General features: G+C 43.4%; 1 protein-coding gene across 1 annotated transcript in view; it reads right to left on the bottom strand.

The window, feature by feature from the left end:
- Positions 1-4,998: 4,998 nt before the first annotated feature.
- The window catches only part of TSPAN7 (tetraspanin 7), a 94,133-nt gene continuing 72,947 nt past the window's right edge, over positions 4,999-26,184 (bottom strand). Inside the window, exons 2-8 of the mRNA XM_027688862.1 lie at positions 23,965-24,153; positions 21,683-21,757; positions 20,126-20,221; positions 18,181-18,336; positions 13,716-13,799; positions 6,803-6,875; positions 4,999-6,131 (exon numbers count right to left, since the gene is read on the bottom strand). Coding sequence (XP_027544663.1) covers positions 6,807-6,875; positions 13,716-13,799; positions 18,181-18,336; positions 20,126-20,221; positions 21,683-21,757; positions 23,965-24,153 — 669 coding nt within the window. The 3' untranslated portion in view covers positions 4,999-6,131; positions 6,803-6,806. The remainder of the gene's footprint in view (positions 6,132-6,802; positions 6,876-13,715; positions 13,800-18,180; positions 18,337-20,125; positions 20,222-21,682; positions 21,758-23,964; positions 24,154-26,184) is intronic.

Raw genomic sequence — 26,184 nt, 5'->3', positions numbered from 1 at the left:
TCTACAGGCACCATCAGTATAAAGTTGTGGCTGGTACTAGTGCATCTCCATTGACTTTCTCAGTTCTGCACCCAGGGAAAAAGAGACCCTGGGTATTTTTGTGTGCTTTGTTTCCTCTCCTTTATGAGTAAGAAATCAAGTCTATTGCACTAGTCCAAGCAAATTATTAATGATCTTTCATTTTGAAGCAACCAGCTCCAGTGCTCACTGGGGTAGGTTTGCCTCCTGTTTGTGACTGTCCTGCTGCCTCTGTTGTCAAACAACGTCGTTTTAGAACAACATCCATCTGAAGTGGATTATTATTGGGTTGACTACCCCTTGGGGTGTAATGAAAAGCAGTCATTAATGCTCAGGGCAGGAGGGCTAATTACTTCTTTATAAAAAACCCGTGCTAATTGCCAATAACTTTTTTATTGAATGAGTCTCATAGAGATAATTTTGATTGGCTTTTTGATTTCCATCTCATATTGTAGCACTTAAAATGCATAGTCCAAAGAAGCTGAGAACAGTCAGGTTATCCAGATAAGCATGGGGAGGAATCCCCACCATTAGAAAGACCAGTGGATGATGCCAGTCTATGCTCAGTTCAGTGCTCGAGCTTGCTGTTGTGCTGGCCAGGATTTTTTGGGTCTCATACCTTCACACTGCCTCAAACTTCCACAAGGCAGGTGGAGACCTGTTTTCTGTACTCCCCTGAGGCACAACACTGATCCTGGCAGGCTGTCGGTGCTGGCACAGCAGAGGGAATGTGCAAGGCTCAGGCTGGTTCCCTGCAGAGCTGAATTCCACCTCGCCTGCAGGAACAAGGCAATCCCTAGCCCTGCAAAGTATCAGGATTGCATGAAGGCGAATAGAGTAGCACACAACAATAACCCACAGGGTCAATTTAGTTCCTATGCTTGGGAGGAAGACTCATTCATTTGATGTTTGGGTCACACTGAACTCCAGGATGCAGAAAATTCTGGACAACGATTTGTTTGCTTTTATTTAGAAATAATTACAGGGCTGAAGATACCAAAAAATCAACCTAAGCACTAACCATGTTCTTTTGAGCATACAGTAACTTACAAACACTACATTAAAAGCAAATCCCACAGAGGCACAGTCAGCCCATGGGAGGCAGAGTAGGAAACTACCACTGTCCAACTTATCCTGTAAAGCCTCAGGCAGTGCCATAGGTTGATGCTGGCCATGAGTTTTACTGGATGTGCACTGCAGTAGTTTCTAGCAGTCTGACACCTACAGACTCCCTCAAAAGGCTGCTTCTCACAATCTGGATAATGCAAGAGGTGTCCTGGCAGGCAACAGTCCCCTCCGGATCGGACCTCAGATGCCCTGGCTGCAGACGTGAGCTGCTGAGCCTACTTACCTTGGAGCCAGAGATTGCTGGACTGCCATGCCAGATACACAGTCAGGTTGAACTACTTCCCATTTTAAACCCTTCTGACTGAAAGAAAATAAGTTTATATGTTTTTTCCTCTTTTTTTTTCTCCACCTAGCCCACTCCAGCAGTTCTCCTACGGGGCATCAGCCTTCTCTCACACTATGTTTTCTGATTCTCGACTCAAGAAGATAAAGCCCACAAACCATGCCCTCCACGCAAGCCAGAAAACTGTCCTTCCCTCTGGAAATCACAGTTTTAAAAATATTAATGTTTCTTTACTTGGTTGAATGGTCTCCAATTTAAGAAGAGATAGGGCCTTCAAAAATGACTTTTCATTTCTGAGTGTCCTGAGAGGTTTTGAAAGGGCTGGATTACCAAAAAGTTAGTCATTTGGCACTTTCTGAAAGCCAAAGCATTGTGTGAACACCTCCAGGGGATTGCCTGAAATCTACTGCTTCTGCAAGTCTTGGCCAAGACACTGTGTTATGTGAGTATGGTGAATAAAAAATAGCATTTGTGTGATTTAGTAGTTGTTTTAGGAACATATGTCATGTTAGGAGTTCCGCTGTTGTATAGCACACCATAGATTCAGAGAATGGTTTGGGTTGGAAGATCACCCAGTTCCAAGGCCCTTGTCATGGGCAGGGACACCTTCCACTAGACCAGGCTGCACAATGCCACATCCAACCTGGCCTGGATGATCTGTGTGTGTGTGTAATACACACTCCCCAGTTATCGATTACTTGGAAGGACCGCAATCTAAAATAAGCACTTGGTTTCATCTACAGATAGTTTCAGAGACCAAAAATAACCACACTGCAGCTACCACAAAGCAGAACAGACTCCTGAACTTGAGGAGTTGCTGCCTCAGCACAGCTTGCTTTTAATGAGCTTGTGTGTACCAAATATCTACAGTCATGCTGGACAAAAATGAAATGTCCTTTGAATATAATGTTTACCGGTTGCAATAGGAACAGGTGCAATGACAAGAAAAAGGCAGAAGCAACAGTTTTTTTCTTCAAAATTAGGCCAAACTGGTAAAAACATCTTGCAGAAAGCTGACCATACTTTACACGTTTGGAGGGCAAAACACTCTTACAAAAAAGGAGAAGTGTCATTTCTATGTTGAATCACAAAGATTTTTATTTTTATGATACAGGTTCATACTGAAGCAGCCCTAACAGCCTGGGTAGAAGTCTGACATCCTGATGGATCCTGCCTCTCCGGTGGGATACCAGGTATTTTATGCATGGGGCTTGGCTGGCAGCAAATTAATTTCCTGGCCTTAAAATTATCTTCCACAGTAATGAGCCAGTAAAGTCAAGGGAAAGAGTCACAGAAGACAAAATAATCTTCAGTGCTGCATGGGGTCCTCCAAAGAGCAGCAGGCTGAACTCTTGTGAGCAAAGCCAGTCTCCCCTGCAGCAATGCTCACCCAAGGATGGCAGCAGCCAGCAAGGCTCTCCAGCACATCTGTCCAGAGCCACAGTTCGATGATACTGGGAAACATCACCTTCCCAGCAACTTGTTGTCCTCTTGGGGGCTCAGGGCTGTCCTCCTCAGCAGAAACAAGCCCTGGGAGGCAGCTCAGGACAGGATACATGTCAGCTAAGACCGCTGGTCCACCTTGCAGCCAAACCAAGCTAGCAGCTCACTGGGACCAAAACAAGGTGGTGCCTCTTCCTCCTCCCACAGTTGTGCTTCACCTATGCCAGTGGTTTAGCGGCAGATTTGGTAGTGCTGGGTTAACAGCTGGACTGATCCTTGAGGTCTTTTCCATCCTAAAAATGATTCTATGATGCCCCACTCTCCTTGTCCCCCAGACATGCCTCATTCCCTCCTGGGATACATCCAGTTGCTCCATCCCCCCCCTATAACTCCCAAACCTTCCCACCCTCATTTGGCCCAGCTTGGTCTGGTGACTGCAGTGAACACAATTTGCTTGGGAAGGGATCAGACAGCCATAGCCAGCCCAGCACAGCAGGAGCCCGTCTCCTCTGCTGTTTGTTCAGTTCATACCACAGAGTATGAACTCAGCCTCTGGGGCGAAGGCCTCTGGTACCCTGTGGCAGCTTCCCCTCTGGAGGGAAAATCCTGCATATTTGTGCCAAGCTGACATTAATCCATACTCAGCAGCTCCAGCTTTGTTTCCTATATCCACTGTCTTGCTTCTCCCTCCAGAAGTGTGGGGATGCTCCAGCACAGCCTGCGTGGCCCCAGCTCGAGCCGGAGGGATTTCTGAAGGGAAACCCCAGCTGTCCCTTCACCAGCCTGATCCTCTTCAGAGAAGCTGCCAAGAGCCCAATTAACACACCTACCCCATATAAGCTGGAGTGCTGCTGCACTGAGGGAAACAATTGACCGTGCACTGAAGGGCTTTGCTGAATGGACTTAATTCAACACTTATGCCTTAAAGCTGAAGCACATGCTTTACTGAATGGGGACGGGCACGTTTGGGGGCCTGCTGACCTGTCATCCAACATCAGCATCTTCCAAAGAAACAGCTCTTGGCACAAACAACTCTCTCTTTCAGGAAAAAGAAATAAAAAAAAAGGAAAGAAAACCAAGGAGAGGCTGGTGCTTTTCCACTCTGGAAAGTCACTGGTGGCTCCTGAGGGAGGAGGCAGCAGCCTCACCCGCCTCCCTTCCCTCCATGGGGCAAGGGGAGACCTGCCCAGGAATGAATAGGGGAGGGAAACTGGGGCAGCTGGTGGGCCAGTTCTTTCTGGCGTGGAAAAACATCCTTCTGTGAACTTCCTGTGCCTACAGGAGAAGGGCATCACTCCAGCATCGTGTAGCCCCAGCAACCGAGAGAGTGGCTGTGACTGTTTTTGAGCCCTCAAAAGGGACTATAAATGTGAGTGCTGTGACCTGTGCCGAGTGGCTTTGTCCCCATCACAGCACTGCTTAGCTGCCCAACACTGATGCAGGACCTGCATTGGCATTCTCCACCTTTAGAGGTGGCTCCCTCCCTCACAGCAGATGCTTTATTGAGGGTAGATTTAAATTTGTGGACCAGCTTCCTCTTCTATTTGCGAAGCTCTTTTTCTCCTTCCTGCTCTGGAAGTGCCCTCTGAATAAAGCCAAAGATGATGCTGCTGGGATTTTTAAGACGTGCTGCCTCAGCACGTGCCAACAGGTTTCTGCCTGTGTGGCTGCAAACCCTTTCATAGCTGTGGGTAGGAGTGCACTGACCACACCAGCAACCTTTGAAGGTTCATCAGGATCTGATGCTTCTCCCCATTCTCACCAAAATCAGAGAGAAATGCTTAATGCCAACCCAAATCACTCACAGCACTAAGGATGGGATAATTAAACACTTCAGATCGTTAACAGTCACAAGAAGAAAAATTGCAAAGCAGAGGGTCTTTGTCACGTGGTGAAAGCAGCTGTGGAAGGTTTTTCTGGGAGCTTTGAAACAATTCCAGCGCTTTCTCTCTCTTCTTCCCCCCCCCAGCCCCAGTAGTAACATTTTTCTGTCACAAGCAAGTTAATTGTTAAAAAATGCATCAAGACATGTCACTCCAAGTTGTGCCCGGGTGTTTCATGTTCACTTCCTACCCTCCCCAAAAAAGAGTTTTCTTATGACTAAAGAAAGAAAAGGAAGCAGCTAGAAATCTGTAATGGTTCCATTTATTAATACGTATATCACAAATACTCACAATATCAATGCATTCTCGTTGGCATGCTAGACAGAGGCATTATTAAAAAAGTCCTATTTTTTTAAAAAGGTTTTAAACTTTTGCTTTCCCCCAAAAATATTTCATATGCCTGTTGTTTTTTTTGTGATTTTTTTTTTTTGCTTGTGTGTGTTTTTTTATTTTGATTTGATTCAACAATGTATTTGGTGGCTGCAACCTCAATGCAAAAAGAAAGATAAAGAAAGAACAGGAAAAAAGTATGAAGGCCGCAGTACAGCACAGTTCAATTAGTTCCATAACTACATAATAAAAATAAAGGAAGCAAAATTTCTGCCTTCACAGTAAGCAACAACACAGCTTAATAACAGTATTACACAGGATCAGGTTCCGAGGCAAAATGCACTAGACAAAGCCTACCGGGATACGCACTAGGCATACAACACTGAGTAAGAATCAAAGATGTAGAAGAACATCAGGAATAACGGTTCCCTTCAAGCACAACATTTTGACATCATTTTCAAGTATCTTTATGTTATGTTACTGATTCCTCTTTTGGCGGGAAGGAGGGGGGGCAGGCGTGGGGAAGAGGGGGAAAGGATGAAAACCTTAGTAAAAGCAATAAACAAAACCAAGAAATTAAGATAAAACCAAAAGAATATATATTTCATATACCGGTTTATATGAACGTGTGCAACACTTATTAACCATGGTGAAAGGCTAATTATGCCCTCCAGTCACTACATGCACAGCCCGATCAATGCTGTTAATGAATTACCTTTGTTAACTTACGATGCAACTACTGTGTGACCAAGAACATACAGACGGTGCCGTCCTACGCCGAGCCGAGGGGATGGGGGTCTGGGTCTGGGTCTGGAGGCCGAGGGGACCCGGCTGCTCTCGGTGGCACCGCGGTACTTCACAGAATGGTAACACTACGCATGGGACAGTTCGGGAGGAGAGGTGCGAGTGTGCGCGCGCACGTGCTTGCTCGTGGGGGTGTGCGTGCGTGCGAGAGACAGTGTGTGCTATAACATTCATGTCAGTCTTTCTCCAGTTCTGCAGCTCCTGGTCTTCAGGCAGGCTCTGGACTTCACGCCTCTGAAAGACTGGAGAGCGGGGAGGATGAAAAAAGAAACAAACAACAAGTGGGTTGCTTTTGTTGCTAACAAAAACCTTATTCCTCTCTATAACTACCTGAAAGGAGGTTGTAGCAAGGTGGGTATCGGTCTCCCAGATAATCAGCTGTAGGACAAGAGGGCACAGCCTTAAGCTGTGCCAGGGGAGGTTTAGGTTAAACATTAGCAAGAAGTTCTTTAAAGAGAGCGTGATTGGGCACTGGAAAAGGCTGCCCAGGGAGATGGTAGAGTCACTGCCCCTGGAGGTATTTAAGAAGAGACTGGATGTGGCACTTAGTGCCATGGTCTAGTAGACAAGGTGGTGTTAGGTCAAAGGTTGGACTCGATGATCTCAGAGGTCTTTTCCAAACTAGTTGATTCTGTGATTTTGTAACAGTACTCACAGCAGGCATTTTGCCCTCTCTTTTCAAGAAAACTGAAATGATGAAACATTCAACATTACATTTCCCCCCTTTTTTTTCCCACCAGACACAATACTGGGATGAAAATCCCAAGGCAAAGAAGCCCATTGGAAGACTTAATTCTCAGTGAATATGCTGAGCATCTAAAACTTGCCCGCTCTTTTCAGCAGAAGCAGCACAGCCACAGCAACATACCATGGCTTATATAGTATTACTGCTTGGAAAGCTGGGAAAGCTCACCTTGTTACACCATCTCATATTGGTTAGCAGTAATAAACCGGGACAGACAGCATGCCAGCAGCATCCCGATCAACTGTGCAGGACAAAAATAGAGGTAGAATAGAATTTAAGTTAACTTATATCAATGAAGAGCAAAGGAGAGGACATTGTAAACAAGTACTTCATGTTCCTGAGTCATTATGCACAATGTATTTATGCTGTATTTTAAGGACTGCTCTAATCAGAAAAACAGCATGAAAATCTCCCATCTTTCTTTGTCAGATCTTCCTTTTGACTTTTATCAGAGAGTATTTATTTGACAGGCAGCAGGCCTTTTTGGTATTTTTCAATCCCATTGTCATTGCCTGGCCAAGCCAGACATGGATGGATAAACTGGTGGGGGTATCAGCATGCTCTACCTGGGTCCCTTGCCACCACCCCAGAGGGCTGGTGGTCCCCTTAACTTTCCCAACAGTGTGCCAGGGAAAAGCTTCCTAATGCCCCAGAGCAGTTATGCTCTCTTTATAAGTGATGCAGCACTGTAGAAATGAGCGCTATAAAAATGGAAATAAATTTTAAAAAAGTCTTTCACTATTCCCTTGGCTGTCACTCAGATTGTTAAAAAAAGATCCCAGGTTTCCAGTCGTCAATAAGCAACTCGGTCTTTTCAGCATTTTGCCTATTGCAGTTTCTTAGTGCTCCCTGCATATGCCAACAATGTTAATATGCTGTAAATAATTCAACCTCACTGTTCTCATTTGGATTGGTCAATTAATTAACTCCTGAGCATATCCAGACTGTTATAGCTCATCCCTGGCTAAGGAGCGAGGTGAGAGTGCTGTGTCTGCCGACAGACCAGCCTTCCCTGGACCTGGTTACAAGCAAGGGCTGTCCCAACACCTCCAGCTGTCTTGCTCATGCCCACCTCTGCCCATCTCCTTCTGTCACAGCCAGAGCACATGGCAAGGGGGATCATAATCTTTTGGCAGCAGCAGAGCTCCCTCAGATCACGACTAGATAATGACTGGCTGGCTGCTCATCCAAACTGGCTCCTTCTATTTCACTCTTGGGATTGTGTGTCCTTTCCCCTACACCAAGTAGTGCTCCCTGTTAACATGATCACCATCAAAATACACATCTTCTCTACCAGTCAATTGCTTGATTTGGGCTGGCATCAGCCCAGAACAAGACCAAGCCAGGATAACTCAAGCCAGTTTTCAAGGGCTGTATTTTTAGTTGCCAAAAGAGATGTGTGTGCTGAAAACCCTCCTCAGGTTTGAAAATCTCCCTAGATACGAAGAAGAAACTTTAGCCATCTTGCTGCCTTTTCTACTCAGTTTCTCTAGACAGGTGTTGAGGGAAGAAATGGACCGGCAATGATGAGAATGCCAGCTTTGTTTGGCTGGGCTTTGGATTTCCATGCTTAAATACTCCTGTCACTGGGAGGATGATTTAATCAATTTGTCGGTTTGGAAAGTGTTGGTGAAAACCAACCACATTCTGCAGGTTTAGCTGGGGAGGCTTTGACAGTCCTGTTGCTGATTTATGGGATGTTTCTTTACCTCAGTTCCATTTTGGAGAACGAGATTTCTGGTTTGGAGAATGGTATATATTTCTCTGTGCTTTGACAGGCCAAACAGAGTGAGAGCCTCTGGATGGCCCTGTCCCACCTGCTTCACTATTGCTTTGCTGTGTTTGTGGTAACTTTCAGCCTTTTCTTACATTCCTCATTTGGTCTCAGAAGTTACTTCTCTGCTTTACTGCATTTTTCATTAAGATGAACTTCACAGTGGGTTTCAATCAATTTATTTTCACTGAGCAAATTCTGGCCCAGACCCAAACCAGCTCTTCTCTCATTCAACAATGGCCAACAACACATGTAAATTCAAGTTTATTTATTTGGGTTTGGTTTTTTTTTTTTAATGCCTGTGCCACAAGGTACCCCTTATTTCCCATGACAAGCACCCAGATTATGGCCACTGTTGTTCTCAATCTGCTGCTTGTATCATGTTTACGAGGGGAAAGATGGTGCAACTTGTACAAATAGGAAGCCACAGGCTTTTCTTTCCCCCTCCAGCTGTAGCAGACCTCCTCAGCTACCTTTAATTAGGGATTCTTCTGTTCTGCACAGTCTGTAACTCTAATAATCAGTGTGTTTAACCTTTGTAGCATTTCAGATGCATAACAATGTTTGCTTTTACTCAACTCACTCCTAGGACAAATTGCAGGTTGCTCATGAATACATCTTTATGATCTTTGGCCCATTTATTAATTCTTGTTTCTGACCCTATGCTGGTTTAGGCATTTAAGTGGTTACAATAACATAATATTTACCTTCTGTACTTCAAAAATAATGGCATGCATATCGAGCCATTGCATACACATTTCATACAGCATTTCTAAGTATTACTAGGACATAGCAGAGCTATAATAAATATCTTGGAAGTACTCTGAACACATATAAAAACGTGTTTTCCAACGTGTGTAGACTGCCACGTTTAACCACAGCAGCACTGTCCCTCCTGTAGCCAAGAAGAGGTGATACTGTATTATGCTGAATTTTCCTCATGGTGCTCTTTCATTACAGTCATAACTACAGTCCTCTGCATTTTAATCAGGTTAGAGGGTCCCAGACTGTGAACCACAAAAGAGCACTCTCCAGCCTGCCTTGCTCTCTGCATTTGTTCCATCATTTGCCTCTTCTGCTCTTCAGGCAGGGGGAGGCCCCTTATCCTATTGTGCAGCAGGTCCCTGCAGCTCCTTTGAAAGACCAGAAGGATCAGCATAAAAGGATGCCTACAAAGAAACCAGCTCCTAGGAGTTGAATTCATTTCCCTTCAGTCCAATTATGTCTCAAATGCCCAATCTCAACCTTTATACACTTACTAATTTATTTTATAGTCTTGATTTTTGAATGCTAAGATGCCAAACTTGGTTCTGCATTTGTGTTCTTTCTCACCTTCCCTCTTTCTTACCCTTTTTTCTAAGATTATCTTGGTCTTCTGAGCTATTATATGTAAAACTGAGAGTTTGCGTTGGAATTTCTGGTCTCGCCACAGGAAACTTGAAAATGCCGACAAATTCTTTGGTATTGAGCCCTGGGAAACCCACATCCCTCAGGTGTGTCTCCTGTACTACAATCCTGTTGACCACAACTCATTTCAGTGCATTTCTTCATCTCTCCATGGTTTCTAGCAGTCATCTCAGGCACATCTTAGTTCTGACCACTGAAAACCATCTGCAGCAACTTCCTGGCAATGTTATCCCTACCATACACATAATAACTAGCTTTTTAATACAGTTATTCTAGAAGACTTAACATTGACTGGGAGTTGTCCTGCATGACATCTTTATTACACCTTATTATACCGAAGAGAAAGAAACTGAATCGCAATTTGAATTTCCATTTTATTTCGAGTCTTGAGATCTTCACCATTTCTCATACCTTGAGAAAGCATCTATAAATAGAAATGTGTTGAACTAACTTGGAATTCATCAACACATCAAGTAAGCTAAAACTGGTTTTTTTTAATCTATCAGAAATAATTGTTTAGCTCAATGATTTACCTTGCTATATTCTCAAAATGCAAATCTCCAAGCATCCAGGTTGTCTGGCTCTACTTTAGAAGACAGAGAGTTTTCTGTGTCACGTGTCACTTACGTGAGTCAGCCTCCTGTGCCCTGGTATGCCTCTGGTACAGGTCCTATCTTCATACTGAACCCACAGTGATTAGTCTTTAGAAGCAACCCAGCCTTATAATGGATTTTCAAGCCACATATTGGATCCTGATATGGATCCCACTCTCTAAACCCTGTGCAAATAGGTGCAAGTGTCAGCCTCCCTATACTCAGAGAGAAGTTGTAGGAGACAGGGTAGATGATGTCTGCACCAGAACTGCATCCACAGTCAGACAAAGTTATTCATATTAATGTTGACAGTAAAGAGGGCAGGTGGATGTTGCACTACTGAGAGGGACCATGGTTGCATGGGAATGTATCCTTAAATGATGGGAACCATATATGCTCAACTGCTCATTGGGAGCATGTGGAGAGCACCTGACTTCCAGTCCTTCAGCACAAAGGGAATAATCTGGCCTTAACCCTGCACTGAGACTTCCCTGCTCAGGTAGTCTTTCCTGCAACCACAACCTATAAACCCCTGAAGACCGTGTCTCTTGCATTCCTTAAGCCAATGCCTGCACTGTAGTTTTATCCAGGCAAAACTCTTCATCATCTATGCAGTTTGCATAATTTTATTCTCTGTTGGGCACAAAACAGCAATCATTTTTCTGCTCTGAAGAGCACCTGCTAAACTGAAATTATTCCAGCTGGAAGTCAGCCTTGGCATCTGAGTCCAAAAACAATCAAATTTTATTTTATTATTATTATTTCAAACCCGAGGAGCAGAGCAGACAAGGTCAGCAACACAGTATGTTTTTAAAAACTCTGACTCTGATGGGGAGGTCTGTGCCAAACCTGTAAGATGTGCAATGCCATTACATCAAACTTTCCCTGTGTCTGGGCACCAGCACATTCCCCATTCTAGTCAACACCTAACAAATCACTTGAAGGAAAGACCCTTGAGTGTGCTTTACTGTAGAAGAGCAACATGATTTAATTTGTCTTTTATTTAGAGCAAACCTATCCTCAGTAGGAACAGCGAAACCTCGCCTACAGCTGGAGCACTGCCTGGCACTACTGCCAGCCACAGTTAACCTGGAATCACTTTGTAAACACTGTCCCTAATTGGGTCCAGCAAAACAGATTAGGGAGTAAATTATAACCAGCCACCTTCTATTCTTCACAGCCCAAGAGAGCTGCATTTTTCTCCCCTGCATCCCCTCTCTTCTCATTTTTACACATTTGCTAACACCCCAAGGAGCTGGATATGTAGTCACAGAGCCAGAGCACTGCACCTACACTGGGGAGTGACGTCCCCACATGGCAGCAGGATGTACAGTGCCATCAGCAGCCTGAGAAGCCAACACTGTATCAAAACATGCCTTATTTTTCACTAGGAGCCACAGCAGCAAAATGCCTTGCACCCCGTGCTGCCTGCAACCTCCCATGATACACCAATTATTGGTCCTGACTGAGACATCTGCCCCAGCAGCTTATGAATTGTAAAATTCTACTCATCCCATTTTTCTTTTGGATAGCTTTACATGAGGCACTTAAAAAGATGCTTTATAGCCTTCTGGCTGTCTAGAAATCGAACTGAAATATGACCTCAGGGTCTTATAGCAATAATCAAGCCATAGTCAAGGTTGGAGAAGAGTATCAAGACTGTGACCATTCCAGAAGAATTAGAACAGCCTATTTAAAAAAAAAAAAAAAAAAAAAGAAGTCCCCCTACTTCATGAACAAACAGCTCCAGACAGGAAGTTTCACCACTCTGGATCCTGAAAACCTGACACGCAGGCACATGCCCTGGGCAGCTGGTGTTGTGATGAACCAACATACACCGACATGAAATTGGCTGACAGGCCAAGTCATGGGCTTTTCACATCTAACACCTTGGCTACAAGGTATCAGGTTTCCAGATATGCCCAAGGCAGGGCAGTCAGCTAATCTGAACCCAAATAGTTTTGGGGCTCCCTCAGGTTGTGCATACGTAGACCAAGAGGATGTGGTGGCCATTTTCCACATAGCTTGGGGACAGTTATTCTGAAGAACCTGGAGGTCATTGTAACTGCTGAGCAAAACTTCAGTGACTTGACTAAAACACCTTGCAGCCAAGGGCTGACAATGTGGGGCAGCTGGGGCAAGAGCCTCCTCATTAATTCACTAGCAACAGCACTGGCAAATCATTTGTTTTCAGTGCAGCACAGTGTAAACCTGCAGCGTGAAAACTGAATTCATGAGTTTTAAGGATACCTCAAATAATTTTTCCTAGCACCTCATTTTTCCCAACCACTGGATAAACATGAGTCACCCAACAGAGGCACATTAATATTTTCAGGGCTGCCTCAGGACCCAGAATTTTAACATTGTGTGAATGGAGTAAATGAAAGTTGTATGATAGTTTTTTGAATGACACATGCAGTGTACTATCTACTACCCATGGAGAAAAAGTAGATTGCCTCTCAGGAAGAAGCAGTTAAGGTATCATACACATCACTGAGTTTCGTTGAACCACTCTGGAAACAGCTTTGCATTGTCTGTGTTTCAGTCTCTCTAATTTTTGCACATTTCCAGTAGAGTCCTTGCCATCAAAAATGAACTGACTGGTATAAAAGAGCATTTTGTTGAAAGGTGCATGCGTTTTCCTGTCCCTTGTTGATCAGAAGATGCTGACCAGACCTGTACTTCCCCCAACTTCTGTCTACATAAAGGCAGTTTGAATATTAGAGAGCAGCAAACTCTGTCTTAGCTCTCCCCTTGTCCCTGTCAGGACACACTCCTTTTGGTGCAGGCAAGGAGTTGGTTCAATAGTCTGATTTTGGTAGATGTCAGCTCAGTGTTCTTTGTTAAAGGGAAAATAAATAAACAAAATTGGTCACCAAAATGAAGTCCCCCCTCCAGGCTCCAGGTCCAGGATGGGGAGGCCTGAAGGTACACTCTTGTTTGAGTTCTAGACTCCTTTAAGAACAAATAAGAGTACTTAAAAAGCCTATCCAAGCATCAGATAAGCTATTTGTCTCCTTAGGTGTTTATGCTCCATTTAAGCCAATGTTTTATTGGGTTAACCTCTATTTGACCCAGTGAAGGGACAAGTTGTTTTCCTTGAGCTAGTCATTAGCTCAACTGTAACTGATATTCCCAAGGAGAAACTTCATTTAAGTTGAAAAAAAGAAAATCAATGAACTGATGACCTCAGAACTAATGAGCATGCTGAGTTCAGTCCCTTTCTATAATTCTTCCTTCCTGGAAGTCCAGGTAAAGAAAGAGAGAGAGGGGAAGAAAAGGGGTTAAGGGGAGTGTTCTCACTTACCTGTGAGAATGCAATCCCAAAAGCCACTCCAGCTATGATTCCCATATTTGTCTCCATAAAACTGGTCACCAAGTCATAACAGCCCTGGAAAACAAACATCATCATTCCTTGTGTCAACCTTCCCTGCCATGAATGCATACATACAAATTTCTCATTTTAAATGGACTTGGGTTAGACGATGTTTCTGCTGTGATTTCCAGCACTCTCACCTTTTTATTTAATGGTAATTCTGAGTGAATGATGGGAAGTGGCGGTAAAAACAGTTCCTTTCAAAAACAAATGCATTTCAGTACTTTTAAAAGCTAAATGTGATGTTACACTCATTTTTATGACTCTTATTAAGCAAGCCAATTTGCATTGTTTTTAAAAACAATATAGCTTTGACCTGAAACCAAACCAGTAACAGTATATTAATGTTATAATACAACACAAATATCAAAAATTAATAAATTATGCTGATTTTCTAATGTTCTGGATATTTAATAGAACTGCCCCCTGAGGCATTTTTCTTGCCTTTATCTGTCAAGGGACACCAGGCAAAGCACTGAGTAGTATGTAACTTTAAACCATACACCAAAGTTATCAAGGTTTTTGTATGAATTTTCTTGGTTCTTTTGCCCTTGGACATAAAATTCCCTGTCCTGCTCCCCAAACCCAATTTTCTCTCTCTAGCTCAGACCCTGACTCCATCAGCTGATTTGCTTCCTCGTGTATCAATTCACATCCCAGACTGGGGCCAGAAGATTCATATACATGTCTGCCCTCCTCTTGGATAGACTTTTTTGAGATGTTCTGCCTCAGAACAATAATTTTTGCCAAGTTCCTTCCCTTGCCTAATTTACCCCTCAAAAAAACTCCCATCTGAAATTAGCTGTCCTAGTTTGTGGTGCCTAAATGAATCTGAACAAGTGACACAATACCTTGAACAAAAAAAAGAAAGATGACATCTATTTTTTCTCTCATTACTAACCCATCTGTCCACACAATCTGAAATGACCACTCGGCCCCTTTTGCCACACTTCCTCAAATGGTCAACATCACTCTGGCTTCAGGCCAGTCCTGAAGTGTTTTATATATTATAACTTTATCCACTTTATCATAAGTTGGAAAACTCAGAAATAACAGTGAGCTCCCTTTCCCAGTTCGGACTCCTGTGCCATAAAAGAGAAATGTCTCCACATTTCACATCCATCCACACCCTCCTCATTTCTGCAAACTCTTTACATGACCTCAGAGCAATAGGTGCTTGTAAAAAATAACAGCGAGAAGGAAAAACAATGCCCTTTATTTGAGACAGGCCATTTATGAAATAAATTGTGTCATTTCTGTAACTTCTTTTATAACATGAAAAGATATTTAATGCAGAGAGTAATTAAGCAGCAAACCTAATAGTAGGTGAGGACCAGCACATCTGTGATTCATTTCTGCAATGTTTAAGTATACATATTAATCCCTAACTACGTTTTACCTCAGTGTATGGTAAGTCCAATTCAAGCTTGCTTATTAAGCCATCAAGCAACTATAGTTGTGTGTGTCTTACATGTTATGCAACGAAATTAGATTTCTCAAGCAGTATTTTCATTCTGTCTGACATGGCTTAATGCTCTCCCACCTCTTCTGAAATCTGTTCTGTTGAAGTGCCTTCAAGAGGTGCAACATCTAACTGCAGTGGTAATCCCACGTCACAATAATCTGTTTACTGAAGTACATTGTTTACATACAGCTTAATTGCTCAGCCCTGACTGTGCTGAGTGAGAGTTCCAGCAGCACCCACGAGATGAATATACAGCACAGAAATATGTGAAGCGCTGTGTGCACACAGCTGGGGGCTGATCCAGAGTGACAGAAGTGACAGTTTAGCAAGTATCTGATCTATCTTGACTCCATGCAGCTTTTCCTTTCTCAAGGTTTTAGAGAGAAGTAGTAGTTCTTGAGATTTGCTGGTAAAGAACTGTGATGGTTAAAAGCACTATATGAACAGTAATTAGCTAATCCTAATGACAGCTCTGAAAAGTTAGGTATTAGTGCCCTCTGAGATGAAGAAATGGAGAGCCTAAACAATTTACCCAAGGTCACTAAGCAAGTTAGGGTCAGAATTGGCAAATACAATCCAGGAATGTTGTCTTTTAGTCCTGCAATTATATAATTAGTTTAATCCTCTTTGGTTAATTTATCATTGGTCCTCAGAAACTGCTAGCAATTTGATTAGCTCATAGAGAACTTGTCTTACTGATAGTTTTGCAAGATCCACCAAAAGATGTATTCCAAATATACTTGTCCACAGGCATGGTGAGAAGGGTTTTCTACAATACAGGTAACATATATTTTCCTTTTTCTCCAACAGATACAGAGTAAAGGGCTTGTTTCCAAAATGAGCAAGGTGCTTCGGTCAGAGGCAATGACACTTGCTTTCTAGCTGAAGCGGAAGGATAGGGCTACACAGCATTTCCTCCTGCTTGCTTTTTATTCCCATGCCCCTCTCAGAAGCATCCCACCTTGTTCAAATGCTTGGGACAACTCCAAGATCTCACAACTGCTAAACAGAACTCTGCAACCTTTGATTACAAACGGCTATCTCAGAGAATGAGACAAAACCAAACAAACTTCCAAACTTCCCCATGGTAATTAAATCAAGTCATCCATTCCACTACTTCCCGAGGAATCAGCAGCCCCTTTCTGTCAGATGACTTGTGCATTTGACATGAGAACACAGAGCAAACATATCTAGAAGGAGTTACTAGCCCTGGACTAGGACACAGTCACCCCTCAGTCACTTTCTGTAGTTCAGCAGGCATCCTGTGCCATGAGGAACTCACAGGGGGACAAGGATTTACCTGTGCATGCAGAGCAAGCCTGGCACTCTGAGAAAACACTAGATCAGTGCTGAGAATGCAAATATTACCTGCTCAGTGATGCACCCAGGAAAGGTTCAGAGTCCATGGCTGCCCCAAACTGAAAAGGTGGGACCTGCTGGTAGAGTACCAGTCAGAATACCAGAAAGCTTTCCTGCTGGGAAGATGAGCAAAAGCAGGGGCTCAGGCTCAGCTGCCCAGGAGGCACTCTGCCTGCAGTGGATGCTGTACTGCACATGTCCTAGATCTGCCCCATCCTGCCACTCACCTTACTTCCACTTCTACAGAAATATAAAGTTACTGCAAGTTCACAAAGTGCAACTAAATGACGTGACTCACCCTCTATACTCATGTGACCCATCAAGATTACTCTTGCTGATGGTGATTGCAAATATCTTAACCAAAGAACACCACTAACATTCCACACGTCTGCAACAAGTGGCTCTCATTAAACTATTGCAAATAAGAAAGGCTTAGTGGAAAATAACCGTCTAGTATCCCTTTTTCAATACAAGCCAGAAAATGTTGTCTACTTGACTGGTTTTCAAAGATGTTTTGGGCTGTGCTCAGCCACCACTCCAAGCTTCTCAGTCACAAGGGACTGAGGTGAAAAATACAGAAAGAGAAAAGAGAGAGGTATTTCCACATTTCCCATTATCTATCAGGACTTCTATTTATTGTTTCTAAATTCAACTCTGAAAATAAAAACAGAAAAGAAAATATTCCTTAAGTCTGAATAAGCTATGCTGCAACTTGTCGTGGTGATGGCCACAATATCATTCCTTTTACCAACAAACTGTTCCCTCTCTTGCAAATCTCAAGTGAGAAAGAAAGAACTGATGACGCATTAGCACTTGAAGCAATGACTTGAGTTGTACTTCTGCAGTGCAGCATCTGCTATAGATGCTGCATTATTTTCTTTTTATTCATCACTTTCTTAGTGTTTTCTGTATTTTTATTCACCAATTATTCTTTTTCTTCCTGTTTTCCCAACCTGCTTTCCCAATCCTATTCCTGACCTGCTCCTTCAAGGTAACCCCAGGGAAAGGGTCACTTTGGGCTGCACTCTACTTTCAGCAGCACATGTTCAAAGATTTTAAGTCAACGTACCCACCAACCACAACACTTGTTGTCCATCACCCATGTTTTCTGTGTTTGGGATGACAGCTAGGCTCCAACACTGAAATTACTGTTTGAACATAAACAAGAATAAAGCCTGTCCTTCCCTTCACCTATGTTTTTGTCCTCCAGAAAACCCCCAGCATTCAGCAGGAGTGAGCAGAGAAGAAGAGAGGTGCTGACTGACCCAACCATCATGGACGTGCCACTTGCGGTCCTGTGCCTGGCCAGCATTGCCTCTGTGCAGTGTCTTTACCTCAATCTCTGCTTGAGGAAAGAGAACAAATCCCCTCCTCAACAGAAACGTTACACCTGGGTATTTGAGAAAGGTCAGATTAAAGAATATGGCAAGGGACAAAGCCCATTATTACCGTCACTCCAACCCTATATGCACATTAGCAACCAATCATTTGAAATGAAATGCAGTTGTAAACATCCATACTCTCCACTGGATGGTGTCACAACAAATGCCTCTGGCACAATGTTACTGGTACCTTCTGGTTTACTTTAGTGGCAGCCACGGTCATGTTGCGCAGATCCTGAGTATTACAGTCACTGGAGTTCATGCAACAGCTCGTAGGGATGCCGTGCTTGAAGAAGTAAGGGCTGGTGCTCCAGTTGGTGTAGCTCTGAATGCCACAGCAGCTCAGCTAGGAGGAATAAGAGGCAGATTTAAAACACATAAACAAACAGAACAGAATTAAAATTACTACAGAATCATCACTGCCCACTTAATCAGCTCATAATCAAAATAAAGACAGGGTGTCTCCAGTTTTGAAAAGTAGATACCAACCCCTGCCCCATTAATTGTGAAAGTGTCAGGAGTGTCATTTACAGAATATGGGAGCAGACAAATAACTAAAAAAAAGGTATTTTTTGAGCAGAGCTATTATTTGTAACTTTCAACAAGGGTCCAGCCATAAAGCCATCTTCTTCAGTTGAATGTCTGTTGTTGTTTTTATTTTTTGTTGTTTATTTGTTTCCTTTACTTGTTTATTTCATTAAATGTGATCCTGGAAATTCAAAACCTCAAAGCATTACATAGAATTACATGTAGCACACACAGGGCCAAGCTAGTGCAAACTGATAAGGTGAAGTCTCTCTAACTCACTAAAATAATTTCTAGGACAATTCACTGAGCCTTGAATAGAAAGAGACCATATGTTCATAGAGGGTATCTATGAAATCAGCTGAAAAACCCCAAACTGGGAAGGATGTGCTTCTTTAGATGCTAAGCTAGAAGACAGATACTGAAAGACATGAAGTATGTGCTAAATTTTTGGCATGGAAAGGCCTTATAAATGCATTCCTGTAAAAACAGAGCTATGAATGAAATGAACATTTTGCTACAACAGAAACACTGCATAATTATTCAGAATTATTTAGTTTGGTGAACTCCAAGGAATCAGAAGTTCAAAATACAGGTTAACATTAGGCAAACAGACAATTTGATAGCAGAATATACTCAGTTTAGAGCAGTGCAGTAATCTGCTAAGCAGGAGAAACCAGGTTAGAGTTCAGTTTCAAACATGTTGAGGTGTCCAACATAGCAGTCGTAATTTCTACAGGTCTAAAAGTCGTCAATACAATTACAGTGATGTTTCAGCCATTCAGCAAATTACAGTCATAGGGAAAGCAAACTGTCTCACAGAATGCGCTGGGAGCTGAAGGGATAGCTTCTTGCTATAGTACAGTTTCCAGCGAGAATTTAAGTGTGAATTTTGTCACTGTGTTGTAGTTGGTGGACTTGGTCCCTTGTGGGTGACAACTCCGACTGGTTTGGTCATGCTGTGGCACTTGCCACCTGTGTCCTGATGGGACACAAAGCAACCCCCCATTGCCCTGCTACCACACCCCAGGGGTCAGAAAGGCTCTTCCACCAAGAACCTACTCCATCCCTCCAGAACAGCTTTCACTGCCAACCTCAGCAGCACATTTGTCCAATTCCTTTTCCTCTGGGGAAAATACACTCAGTTTTTCTCTTTAACTCACTAGGTCTCCTTTGCCAGCTTCTCACTGTACTTGTGAAGAGAACTGCCGCATTTATCAATGATATAGAATGCTAGATTATAAAATCCTGTCTCATCCTACTCCAATTTACAGCATGTCATAATGTTGTTGGCAGATTCCCGTAAGAACAAGGTGTGTTCTTTAGGGATAAAACTGGCCCTTAAACTTAATTCAAGATCTGGAACCAACAACAAGCAAGTGGGACAGGCCCTGCCTTTATCAGATGGCTTTTTCACTAAAACTTAGGCATCTTGGACAAGCATATCAGCTGAAATACTTTTCCCCTAGGTCAGTTTTGTCAGCCTCTAATTTTGCTTGCAAAATACAACTTGCAGATCAAGCCATCCACACTTCATGTTCTGTGACCAAACCTGAATGCACGCTTTGTCTCTTTATTTACTAATTTTCAGTACCCAGTTTCAGACTTACACTTTCCTGTACGTTATCCACTGCATGGCTCCGCTCATCGTTCTTGTTGTAATTCTGGATTGCTTCGGTGTATGTCCTAAGGAAAGTATCCTTGATCTAGGAGGGCAAGGAAAAAAACAGCCCACGTGAGCAACAGAAAGCATTACATCTGAAACAGCTTTTGCAAGAAGCAAATGCACTTCCAAACCTAACAAGACACCCAAACCAGCCCTTCCTGCTTGTTTTTAAGTGTGTTTTCAGAGCTGGCAGAGCTCCCTCTTAGCTGTCAGGAGTCATTCATGCCATTTTTCTAGTGAGGTCTATCAGACTCAGAAACAAAACTACCCTAGAAAGCAGACAAATTTGAAAAAAAACCCCATAAAATTACTTAACCTTTGATGCTTTTTCCCCAAACACTTTGTTCCAGCACTAAGTGAAGCAGACTGCGCCTCCTCATGGGTGCCTGGTGGGAGTCGAAGCTTATGGAAATGCCTTGGGGGCAGAAGCCAGTGGCATCAAAGGAAGACATGAATCCCTTGACTGGGTGACAGCCCTCTTCCCCAACACCAGAGGCATTTGGGTAAGAAACAAAAGGTCCCTCAGCTGGAGAAGATCAGGCACATCACCGGGAATGGCACTTTGACTGCACGGTAAAGGGGCTGGGAAATAGTTGATTTGGGCAACCCACGTGGCTGTGGCCTTCCCCAAAAGGGAGCAGCAGCCTGACACTGAGGCTGCTGCAGGTCAGACCAGATGCAATGGCAATCCTCAGCACATGGACAAGTATTTCAGAACTAAGTTAAAAACAATCCACCGCTTGCAAGGGTAGACACCAGAAAAGCCTACAGTAATGTAAATCTGATGTCAAAAGGGGAGACTAGAAAACCAGTTAATACAAAGAGAAGAGACAAGGAGGGTCTCCGGGGTTGTTCTGGTTCAGCATTGTGGCATGTAGGTCCATGGACTTAAAGCCAGAGATAGACCTGATTACAGTGGATAAAGTAGAAGTGCTACTACAAATCTAGACCATCATGCTTCTTTAAAGCTTCTTCCTGTCCCAGTTTTCCACCCCCCTCTACTTCTAATCTCTCCTTATTCTCAGGATAGAAACAAAATCCCATCCCACTCCCTCTCTGCCCCCCGCCTCCCCCCACAAAAAAGGAAAAGATTTACAAAACATGAAGTCTGGTCTGATGCAGAAGTGCCCTCTGCCTTACATAAAACAGCACTTGCCTGGCTGAAGAAGCCGTGTTTAAAAAAAGTATTTAATCTATTCTGCAGACCTCAGCATATGTAAAAGAGTAAAGAAGGTCTTACATGAGGGACACAGAAAACCTGATAGCTCCAGAGTAAATCATCAGGCAGCTGAGGGCAAGAGCTTTGGCTAAATCCCTTCATTTGGAATCGCATCAGTTTTTAAGAGCTGTACGCGTTATTGTTGCACATCAGCCATATCCCTGGAGATGTGTTTGGAGCCTCCAAGCTCAGTGGCCTACACATTCTCCACGCTCCAGAGAACTCAGCAGCTCCTGCCCAGGGAGGCACTGCCACATGCAAACTCAGCACATTTCCACCTACCTCGTGGCGAAACACAAACCCTGAAATGCCAGCCACTAGCTCAGCCAGGAACACCAGGGACAAGAACATGGCATACTGAAAAGGCAGGAGGCAAGAGAAGTCAGAGTATGACAGGCTTTTGTCTCAGCACAGATATTATCACATAAAATGTAACTTTCCGCTCTAGGAACCCCTCAAACTTGTTAAGAAACCAAAGGACTTTCGGAGGAGATACATAGGTTATTACCTGAATGTAATATATGTGTTTATACAACTCACAACTGATACATATTGTTAAATTACTGGCTTTTCTGACATTTCTGTTCCCACATTTCTTAGCATTCTTATACAAATTGAAACAAACTCACATGCCAGAGACGGATCCAAATCACTCAGGTTTTGATCTTGCAGAAAGGAATACAAACAGACCCTTTACCTTTGCCTGGTGCTCTGCTAAGGTAAATAGGCTTTCCCAGGTGTTTTAGTTCATGTTTATCTATCTCACTGCTAGACTGGGATTTGCTGCCTGATTCCTGAAGTTTCTACAATGAGTGAACCAAAACATTGACTTCACTGGAAATATTCTAACAGTAATGAAAATCTCAGAGTAATGAGACATATGTTTCAAATACTTTGCTGAGCCAAGGTCCATGTTTGGCTTTCGGAGCAGCATTTGGATTAGGAGCTAAATAAACCTTGAAAACAGTGCTTTCAGTGTAGACACTCACCAACTATTAAAAATATATTTAAGCAAAAATAAAGAAGGTAAAGAAAAAAATGCGAAGTGGGATGGTAAAATTTGAAGTTGGGCCCTAATCTTCTGGATGGAAAATTACATGGCTCCACGTGCTAATAACGGTTAATTAAAAAAAGGAAACATTTTAAATTAAATTCAGTCCTAGCAGGATTTAGTGGAGAGAGGTAAATTTAGTTTTACTGAAAGGCTATTGGGGAAGGGAGGCCAGCAGTAAAGGCAGAACTAGAAAAAAAAATTGTCTCCAATTAATGCAGCTGTCAAATCACTGTTCTGTTCAGGAGAGAAAAAAAGTTTAGAAATATTTCTTACATGTACAATGAAAATAACCCATGTGCTTGGAACAGCACACGCTACTGCTAGTGGCACACCTTTAAGAAAGTTACATGACTTACAGAGCCTGATTTCCTGTGGATTTATGCCACCATTCACCTCTATCCCTTTCCCATCTGGACTGCAGTAACTCCAACAAGCCTCTACACATGCCCTGACAACACATCACCAGCAAGAGACAGCAGTGGTGCATCTACGACAGCATCAGGTACTTGTCAACTGGCCACCACATCTGCTGACAGATTTGCAGCTGCTGCCTCTCTCCTACTTCTCCCCTGCCATCATTTGAGGAAATTAACTCTCTTTAGGTTGTCCTTTTTTTTTTTCAATAAATACAGTTTAAACTGGAGAATAATCATGCTGTCTCCTTAGAAAATCCCCAAAACATTGTAGCAGGAGATGCATTTTACTATCAAGGCCTTTTTCACTAGCTCAGTACTTTACAAGTGTTATTTCTAGTCTTTCAAGACACTACAAATGTAGAATTTTGCTCCCAAATATTCTTAGAAACACAGTTTATCATATAGGTTTGTTTAAACTGTAGTTATTTTGCATTTTAAGGTAGGCTGGAAAACTCAGAACAGAGAAACTTGTATAGAGAGAGGTTAAAGGGGACTGGGGAACAACTGCTGTACCTCTCCTCAGTGCACCTTGAGCCCCTGCTGCTTTTGAGATGAGGCCAAACATACTAAACAGCACTTTGTTTTCTGGGGTTGACTTGTCCTATCCTGGTGAAGGTTAGGAGAAAAAGAAAGGCTGGTGTGCTTTTTTTCCATAACTTTTTCCATAATTTCACATCAAGTACTAAACAGACCCCTCAAAATATGGTTCAAAAGAATTTCACATTTATGATGCTTTGGACATTTTAAAGATAGTAAATATACTCATCTATCTGGCTCACAGAAAAACAGAATGATTGTAGAATGACACACAGAGCAATTCAGCAGCAGCTTTCCACCCTGCTCCAAACAACACTTGGACCTATATGCCATGTGGTAGCAGATTTCAGTAATACTCAATCAACAACTGGTTTTGGCAAAGACTCTTTTCCCCCTTTGCTCAAAAGGCACATACGTTAAACATTAAGATCAATAAAATCTAGCTTATGTATCCGAAAAACTACATCAACATCTGGTAAACCTAGGCAGGGGGTGTGGGGAATCCTAATTCACCAACAAAACCTCTTCCCCTCTTTAAGGCACTTTGGCATGCTCACCAGTTTCAGCATCCATGGGCTGCCACGACAAGTGGCAAAGCAGCCGAAAAGCCCGAAGACGATGATTGTGGTACCCGTCCCAATGAGCACGTAGGGGGCATTGGTGGAGTTCTCAGCAATGAGAGAGATGTATGTGCCAAGGGTGAGCTTGCCCCAGACACCGACTGCGAGGAGGATAACGCCTGTAATCTGCAGAGAAAAATGGGAAAGGTGTCAGGAGCAACCAGGGAAGGCATCCAAGTTCAGTGATCCTGAAGAGATTCATTGGTGCTGTTGTGTTGGCAGAAGGAAGCCTCAGCACTTCTACTAACTCCAGAGGGATGGACAGACAAAATTAAACTCCAGCATCTGTAGATGACACTGAAGGACAAACACCTAAGACAAATCACTGCCAAGCTGACGGTTGCCAAGGGAGGATGCAGTGAACCACCTGCAGGACCAGGCTCTCTGCTCCTACAGCACGCTGAGAGAGGTGCCCAATTCCAGCGCTCTTACCAAAAGGCACAAATAACTGCTGCCAACTCGCACCTCCTGAGTTTTGCTACAAAAACTGCCTAAACCTCAAAAACCTGCTTCATGATGTCCTGTCCTTCTTAATGCCAAAGTTTCAGGAATATGAACACCCCTTGCTGTGCGTTACTCTGGTAAGTGAGCCTTCCCCAGGCTACACAGCAAGTGACCCCCCCGGCTGTGCAGAAGTTGTGACACAGGGTGGGAGAACACCAGTGGGCTCTGGGAGCAGCCAGCCTCTTGCTCGAGACTCACAAGCAGAGGCTGCCATGCTACAAGGCACTATTCTCTTGTGAACATCTTTATACTGCTGTGAAATCTTGAAATTCAACACCATTACAGCAGGGTTGCCCTGCAGTTCTTCATGCAGGATATCCTTGTTCACAGTTATATTGCACCTAAAAACTCCCAGCTGAGCTGTGTTTTGAGATCTTTCATCTACTTTTCGTACAGGTTGACATGAAATAATTGAGGGAAAAACTCCTTGAAGATAAAAAAGGAAAACAGCTTTTTGGCTTTTTTACCTAGGCTGGCTCAAAAAGGACTATCCAGGGTGCACTGCCCACATGCCTTTCCACCATCCTGCTGCTCAGCACCAGCAGGCAAAGCAGCCCGTCCTCTGCTCAACCTGTGTCTGCAGCAGTGGGTGTTGCTCTGGTGCTGCACTTCCACCTCTCTGGAGAGGGAACTGCATTCAGCAAAGCTGCTGAATAATCAGAGCCACCTAAGGAAAATACCAGGAGGAGGGATGGTACAAACAGACACTCTGAAGAAAGATACAGAGGGAAAGATGCAGGGAAAAGAATAAATAACAAAAATAGATGGAATAAATAGAGAAACAAGAGAAGACCAGGCAGACAAAAGCAAATTAACTTGTCCTCAGAGAGAGGAGATATATTCTATATAAGAGAAAATCATCTCACCTGGCAATTTCCACACTTCCCAGCTCACCTGCTTCCATGCCTCCCAGAGCTCTAGGGAAGACATGCCCCCACCTGGCTCCCACTCAGAGCCCACCAGAGTGCAGCACTGCCACAGAAACCCATCATATTCCTCTGTCTCACTGAGTGTCCCCCACTCCCCCCAGCCTGCATCAGCATTTATGTTGCACCTTTGGGACAGGACTGGCAGAGACTTCTGCTTTCCTACCCTTGGTGGGGATAAGTATAAATTCAACTCTTGTCCATCTTTCAGGGCAACTGCATGAAAAGTGCTGATTCTTTGCTCTTGAACCCCACTAACTAACATCTGAATGTCTAAAAACTCACTAAGTAGCCTACCTACCCACAGACATCAAATGCCTCCGCCAAGACTGGTCCCATCCATACACAACACTGTTGGCACCTCTCTCCTTTCCAACAAAAGCTTTTTCAGAGGGTGCAGATTAATCAGCAAAATCTGAAAGCAAGCCGCAGGGGACTGGGAAATCTGCTGAACAACTTTTGGTTTCTCGCCTCCAGTTCCACAAAGGGCTGGTTTCTGTGCCTGAGCTGCTGAAAGTTTTACCACTGTCCCCAGGGAGGTGTAAAAGCAGCCTTCACTGCCAAAATGAACAAGCAGCTTCACATATGAAAGAGAACTCAAGCCTTGTAATAAAAACCATTTTTAGTTGGCTGTTTGAAACAATTACCAACCCTTTACTATGTGCTTTAGGAGTTTGGTTTCCCTCTGTCTCAGGGGGGAGCCTATTCAATTTATGGCACACACAGA

Source organism: Neopelma chrysocephalum, unplaced genomic scaffold (genome assembly GCF_003984885.1).
Source record: "Neopelma chrysocephalum unplaced genomic scaffold, ASM398488v2 Primary Assembly neopelma1_76, whole genome shotgun sequence".
In the NCBI taxonomy this organism is placed as follows: Eukaryota; Metazoa; Chordata; class Aves; order Passeriformes; family Pipridae; genus Neopelma; species Neopelma chrysocephalum.
This window is presented reverse-complemented; position numbering and strand designations above follow the sequence as displayed.